Source organism: Hyposmocoma kahamanoa, unplaced genomic scaffold (assembly GCF_003589595.1).
Source record: "Hyposmocoma kahamanoa isolate Upper Pololo Valley unplaced genomic scaffold, ASM358959v1 240, whole genome shotgun sequence".
Lineage (NCBI taxonomy): Eukaryota > Metazoa > Arthropoda > Insecta > Lepidoptera > Cosmopterigidae > Hyposmocoma > Hyposmocoma kahamanoa.
Genome location: NW_020653757.1, coordinates 1,626,878 through 1,634,832, shown reverse-complemented (window position 1 = coordinate 1,634,832; position 7,955 = coordinate 1,626,878). Strand labels below are relative to the sequence as shown.

The following is a 7,955-nucleotide window of genomic DNA, read 5'->3' as shown; positions in this document are numbered from 1 at the left end:
GCCCGCTGTATGCAGTCGTGCGGAGCCGAATGCTCATAAATGAATGACTTGGATGAACGCTTGCGCCGACGTCGGTGCACTCAGCGGTACTTGAGCGAGTGACGGAATCTACATAGCTATGTTCACATATGTAGAATTACAATGTCAACACTAAGCTACTCCGACTTTTTGAGCTTTACTCCGACGTAATACATGTTTAAGCTTTTTTCTTGATGAGACGGTGTTTGGTATTTTCTTTGCAACCAGGCTTATATTCAGTTTTGTGCAGTAAAAAAGTTGTTCGCCTGTATTTTTTTTTGGTAGTGGGTGGGTCCAAAGTACAAGTCTATAAGGAATAGGAAGGACTTATACTTACATCGTGGTGAGAGGTGTGTTGGTGAGAACCGCTGGAGGGAGTAAAAGGAGCAGTGGAAGGGCCCTGCTGCTGGAAAATTTTGATCACAGTTTTGTTTAAAGACTAATAAGGTAATTACGAAGCGCCAGTCAATAGAAAATTAAGTTTGAGTCTTTGAGCGTTGGACCATTGGTTGTTGCTGATGCAGGTTCTTACATATCAGCAGATGCTGATTTTTGGCCTTAACATCAGCGAATGCTGATGCGGCCGCCGATTTTATGTAACACAAAAAACGCGAGAAATGTCGTTTACTTTGTGCAGTCAAGTCTGTGTTTCACCTAAGGTGCGACATGTACATGGAATCAGATCAACTTGAATATCAGGTTCAACGAGTATATATAGTTCTAAATTTTCATAACTTTTTAAGCAAGTGGCGCTTCATCTTTATTGTACTAGACAGATATAATCGGGTTCCTGACAAAGGACTAAGGAGAAAGGAGGTAATACTTACGTTATAGGAGGGACGGTATGCAGGGCCGGTTTGTTGGGGAACAAAAGGGCGCTGAGGCTGAAAATTGCGAGTGTTAAATGTTATGTTAAATACGTGTTTATTTCTGGAATAAGTTACAATAATGTTTATGGAAAAACTGGAGATTGAAGTGTAGTGAATGTTGTCATTAGGGACGACTTTCCCTTATATTATAATTATTACAAAATAACGGGTTAAGAAATGAGTATATCAGGGGAAGTTCGAAAGTGGTGCCAATGAGGAAAAGATTAAGAGTAAATAATTTAGCGCGGTATGGACATGTCATGCGGAGGGAAGAATGTCATGTGGTGAAAAGAGTGTTAGGTATGAATGTGAAGGGACATATGCGAAAAGGAAGGCCAAAGAAAAGATGGATGGATTGTGTAAAAGGTGACATGGATAAGAAAGGTGTGAGTATGGAAATGACAGCTGATAGGGGAGAGTGGATGAAGAATATATATTGTGCCGACCCCACCTAGTGTGGGACAAGGACAGAAAGAAGATGAACGGGTTTTATAAACGTGACAATGACCGGAAAGTTGTATCTCTGCAAGCGGGAATTACTAAGTCAGCACATCTATCGACATGGAAATAGTTTTATGGAAATGTAATAACGACCTTATGGCCTAATGGTTTGCAATTTGGGCGCTGAATGCGCCAGACAATTGGTGGGGATGGCACATACAAAAATAAAAACACGTTGTGCGTTAGGGATGCACGATTTTTTGCTTTGACTCGATTTTTTGGATCGTAATAGATCATATGCCAGTGATTCACGGACCAGATCTATATATCTATATATTAATCTCACAAAATCTCACAAAAAGCGTTTAAAAATTTGTAATAATTAAACACCTTTATTACATGAATTGCCATAATATTTATTTTTGCTTTTCGCTGATACTAGTCCTTTACATCTAACTAAACTTTCCAATAATTATGTCACATAACTTAAAGTCCAAAGCATTTTCCGTTTGTGTACTTGACAAAATCATCAATAAGATGAGACTTTTGTTTCAGTTATAAATACGATCAAGATGTATCTATTCGCCTTAATTTAGAATCGATTTGCTTAAAAATCGCATTGAAATGAATCGATAAAAAAAATCGCTAGTTCGTATTAAATTGAATCGATCTTCAAAAAAATCGTACCGTAATGTGCATCCCTATTGTGTGTTTCGTTTCCAATGGGATTGTCGACACAACTCAACCGCGACTACGTTTTAATAACTGCGGTGACTCTTTATTGTTGTTACCAGCATATTTTTATATTACTAAACATTTATTATCAATACAGCATTTTTATCATTTTTTTAAGGTTTGCTCATGGATAGAGTTATCCAGAAACAGTTTCTTCGTCTTTTTTCTGAGTGTTCGATCTTTGTATTAATAATTATAACAAACTAGTGGAGTAATTTCATAAAAAATAATTGAATATCAATTCAATAAAAATTTAAAAAGTTTCTTCTTAAGTTTTTCTTTTGTTTACTTACTTCTCCTCCTGAGGAAGGTCCGGTGGGTGGAGGAATGTAGGGGGGAGGACGCGTGGGCTGACTCGGTCTGTAGGTCGGACTCGGTTGCTGGAAAAGATTGCATATTGTTGAGATATTCAAAAATATTTACAGATATTACGAAATTTTTGAAATTTAAAAGATATTTTTTTCATATATCTCACTCGATATATGGTGTAGCACATTTGAAATTCCATTACGTCGCCCATGATACTAAACTATTTAAGCCATATGAAATTAGTGAACTAATAAATCAAATGTCCATACAAATTGTTAGATTAGTTCATGATGTTTGCAAGGGAATGAGAAAAAAAACATGAGATGTTTCCTCTAGGAAATGTATTCAGTATCAAAGCCACGCTATGGAATTTTCAAAGCTCTTTTTTATATAATTATACAAGCAGACGACAAGATAAACAAAGATTTGCATAAGTAATTTGTTATTATATTATTTAATTTTTAATTAAATTATTTTATTTGATATGCAATACAAAAAGGAAATGCAAATTATTAATAAGACAAACTTAGAAGTGAAGCTGTGTTTCCGGATCTATATCGCATATTTGCATTAAATAATGTGTAGGTTTATCCATGATGTTCGCAGACTGCAGACTGTTTTATGCCATGTTTGACATCAAAACAAACATATTAAATGTATCTAAATATGCTGACTCAGCTATACATTGAGACATTGTGCTTTTGCCCGTAATGGAACACAACAACAAACGAACCAATACACACATTTGAGCAAAAACGACATTGAAAATAAAATATTGAAACACAACACACTACATTTAAGGCACAAGTTAAAAGTAACCTGCATTCTTGGATTACTCGTAAAGCAGCCATCGTGGACATTTTCGTCTAATTGTTTGCAACGCTTGAGGCACTGTTCCACTAAAGTAGGAGGCAGGTCCACATTTTGGATGATACATTTTTGAAGTAGGAGAGCTTCTTGTGAAAAAGTTCGTCCACGGATATTTCTGCCACCAAGGAGTAATGTGAGTGTTACTGAGTTCAGGGGGCTTACCACAACCTCTTAAAACAATATTACTTTAACCTTATATTGACGTTTCGTACTATGACGCGCTTAAAGGAAGCTTATTATAATGTTAAAAGTATGATGTTTAAATGAAATGAATGAAAGTAATATTGTTCTTATGTCAAATTTAGCAAATTTTTTAGTTAAATAAATATGCGCGATGTTTATTTCGTAAAATTATGCGACCTTAAGCTTTAGTAAGGTTAAAAACTCTACCTAGTTGAGGAGAAGCAATTCATTCTTTTTCTATATTTATTTGTGCATTTCTGTTTTTATTCGTATTTGTTATAATTATTCGTCAGCTGACATGTTTGAGAAACGATTCTAATAATATAGCGACATATATATAGCGACATATATATAGCGACTACAGAATAGATTAGCGACATCGACATAAATATTCTCCTTGCTTACTTGCTCCTTGGGGACACTAACAGTTGACATTAGACTATAATTCCGAATTTACAACGTGACAATCAAGACTCAGCTTGTTTTATTTATTTTTCTTCATGAAATGCGGAAAAATAATTGAAAACAACGTAATTGAAAATAGATATCATTATTCATTGACTTACAAGTAAATGGACGACGGGTCTAATACAAAAACCACGAAAAAAATGTCCCAAGTCAACCTATTTAAACGTAGTGACATGTAAAGGAATATGAAAAAGCTTTTAAATTGTAATGTCATCGCAGTACTGTCTAATTTTGCTTGCTAAAGCGTGAATGACGCTCTGTATACGATTTTAACGCCCTATAAGTTCGGACACTTTTTAGCGCCGACCCGACGTTCATATAATTGTAAGTCAATGTCATTATTACATATTTTTCTTTTTTTGGCAGTTAAAGTTCTCTTAATGTAAACATTATTAAGGGTTTTGACATTATAGGACGATTCAGAAGTTCAAAAGATATTTATATTATATGTGTTATATATATTATTTTTATTACAATAAAAGAGATTTTTGGAATATACGGAGACGTACACACAGGTCAGTTGTTGGCGCTGTCTATATTTCAGTGCAAACGAGATTTGATATTTATAAGTGATGTATCGCTGATGAGTTACCAGGTATGTATTGCCCTTATTTCGTCTCTATTTCTGGTTATATACTCGATGAGTATTATTTGCTTTCATGTGTTAAAAGCGCTATTGACATATGACCGCATGTGGCTTCTTTTACCAAGTTATTCACTCAGGGTATCAAACGTATCAAACAAATTAAACGAGGTCGTCCAATTTGACCACACGTGATTGTTTTTAGCAAACGGTTATTATTTACAAGGTTAATGACATATTGTTATGGCCTCTTGTGTAGGTTTTTATTATAACCGTTAGATTTTACTCAAGATTGGATTCGTAAATAAAATATTATTACTTGTTTCGGACACTGTCTACACATTAATATAGGTCATGGTTAATAATTTAAGTGGTCAAAATGTAGTGCGAATGGATGATGTATTATTTGTGTAACCGATTATCACCAGATATCATGTGAATGACCCCGTTACTGTGGCACTTTAGAAGTCATTTTATACAGGGTTATTTGGAACATCCTGGCGGGACTACATTTACAATTTTTAATAATTTATTAGAGTATACTTTCGTATAAAAATTAAAATATTTAAATAGATCGCTCTAAATGGCGATAACTCCGTGCGGCAACAAAACTATCTTGCACGTTTGAACTTACTGCCAAATTTTAATGCAGATCTAATAAGTGTCAGATAGTACAACAAAAGCTTAAAAGTTAGGTTTTGGTAAATTTATTACGTTTTGCAAAAATTCATGGAACAAAACGATGCCTTGTTTTCTCAAACTCGTATTTCATAAAGAGTGATTATTCAGACAATGACAAAACTTTCTATTTATTTTAAATTTCTAATCAAGGGTGTTAATTTGGATAGATTACTTTAAGAATAGGTAATAGCCAGTGTGTGAATATGAAGGAAATGTGATGCGAAATCAGGCTGCAAAACTTATATATACGATGCAATTTTTGCATTTCAGTTACTTTGTCCTTTAGGATACGAGTTTGAGAAAGTAAGGCAACGAAAACTTGTTGTTTATGATTAGTAATGTAGTCCTGTGAGGTTGTTAGCATTTTACAAGCCACCCTGTATATTTCTAAAACCAATTTTGAATTTCCGAACATGGAACTCAGATAATTGCTGTCGTAAGAAGAAAGGTTTTAATCGACTACAAAAAGAAGCAGGTTTGCAATTCGTCTGTATTTCTTGTGTGTTTTTCGTTCATTAATTATTCAAACCAAGCATCGACATGAGGTAACCATCATATTCACGGCAGACCACCAACTCTGCCCGCTGCCGTACCCAGAATGCAACCGAAGCACAGTGAAATGATTCATTTTTAATTGTATAACTTGGATCAAACTTATTATAGTTTCCATCAAAATTACTTATTGTTTAATTTTGTTTTAAATTTTTCTCGGTCGTCTGAGTGTTTTTTTATGATACCAAATGATGGGACAAACAAGCCGTGCGCATGATGGTAAGCGACACACCTGTCGATAACAGTTGCAGTTGTAGAGTTTTAAATCACAAAGACATGATGGGAAGTGTCTCAGCGCCCGTCACCCTGACACATAAGTTGACAAGTCCCATGTGCCTCTAATGTACTGTTTGGTGGTATAAATGGGTAAAGTGGCAGTACTTCCCTAGGACGAACCCTTTCTCAAGGAGCTCTAATGCTACTAAAAATTTTATTAAAAAAATTATATAATCTCAGTGGAATTACATATAATTACCAAGTTTTATTGAAATCGGTTACCGGAAAGTGTGCAAGCCGGGATTCATCACCTAGTTCGCCACTATACGGGACTTGAAACAGGAGATAATAAAAATCGGTTCTCACTATTGAGAGAGAAAAAACGCCTTGACTTGGAGAATAGCAAAATCAACCATTAAAATAATTGCCCCTTATAATAAAATTTAGGTGCTATTTATAAAAATTAATCTTCATGCGTCAACAGCCACCGTTAGGGTGGATGAATTTCTTCAAAATGAAATGGGACCACCATGGAGGTACCCTCTTGCCAACAAAAAAATAATCATGAAAATCGGTTCACAAATACCGGAGTTATCGCGTAACATACATACAAAAAAAAACAGTCGAATTGAGAACATCCCCTTTTTTGAAGTCGGTTAAAAATAATAAGTTAAGGTCATCTTGGAAGAAGTTTCTACTTAGCAAAAAGGCCGCCTTTTGAAATTTGCTTATTCTGTTATACGTCTGTCGCTATTCTGTGTTGTCATGGACAATTTCATTTATTTAGTTAATGACAAGAAGAATAAGGTTTACTTAAAGTTATCGTAGTTTTGTACCTTAGTTCCGGCGTTATTCGTTGGGAAGGGTACAGTAGGTTGGGGGTAGTTGTATCCTTTGCTAGGAGGAAGGTACTCGTTAGCTGCAGTCGCCATGGCAACCATAGATGACGCTATTAGGGAGCATAGCCACATCTGAAAAAGAAAGAGTTTATTAAGCTAGATATTGCATGTTACTCATTTTGGCTTGGTCATTGATAATAAGTTTAATAATGCGACATTTCATTTTTAATTTATTTCATTGAATTTAATATTTTATCCAATTTTTTCTATTAATATAAAATACGGCGACAATATAAATAGAAATAAAAAGATAAATATATATATACAAACAATATTCAATGCTATCTTGTTAGCGACGCGAGTAAAGATTTATTTTGAAATTTAGTTAAGTTAACTTAAGTAGTTTTGTAAGTTTAAATTCTATAATATGTGCAATTATCTTTTGTTTTACTAAAGCTAAAACACACGTTCTATGGAAATCTGAAACAACAACGGTACCACAAACACCTAGACCCGAAACAATATAACTGCTTCCGTAGCCGAACGGTTACCATGCTGGACCGCCATACAGAGGTCCCGGGTTCGATTCCCGGGCCGGGAGAAATATTTATAAAGCCTAGATTTATTTCTCTCGTGAGTTTGGGTGTAATTTGTGGTTGTTTATTTGTGTGTCCATGGCACTCGCGATACAGCGTTTCCCTAGTGCGGGACTATGAGTGTGTACGCGTAATATAGAAAGTATTGATCCGGCCGAGGATCAAACCCGGAACGTGGCGATACCGTGAAAATCGGCGTGCAAGCCACTTGACAAAACAATATGAAGTTTACCTATTAGAGCATCGAAATTAACCCTGACGGCAGAATTTTGGACACAAAAACCAATTTGAGAAAGCTTGTTTCCTTATTTGTTACCAGTTAATGATTGGAATTCAAAAAATCTCAAGCAAAACATATTAGCGGTGTAACCAGTGGAAATGAAAAGACTAGAATTTTGAAACAAACGTAAAATTCCATAGGGGCAGCGTGCGGCTGACGCTATGTTGATCATGTCACTGACGTGACGAGGCCGTTAGCGCCCCACAAACCCCGCCGATCCCTCGGACATCCTAATGCTCCCTAGCTGCTTTTTTGAAAGGGTCTGTTTTTTATTTTTGGGATCGGGTCAACGTGTGTGATGTTGTCTAATATTTA

The 7,955-nt window shown here is 35.4% G+C and overlaps 1 protein-coding gene across 1 annotated transcript in view; it reads right to left on the bottom strand.

The window, feature by feature from the left end:
• The window catches only part of LOC113228774 (pro-resilin), a 70,990-nt gene that overhangs the window by 20,688 nt on the left and 42,347 nt on the right, over window positions 1-7,955 (bottom strand). The window contains exons 2-3 of the mRNA XM_026462152.1: window positions 6,762-6,896; window positions 2,357-2,443 (exon numbers count right to left, since the gene is read on the bottom strand). Of these exons, the coding sequence (XP_026317937.1) occupies window positions 2,357-2,443; window positions 6,762-6,896 (222 nt within the window). The remainder of the gene's footprint in view (window positions 1-2,356; window positions 2,444-6,761; window positions 6,897-7,955) is intronic.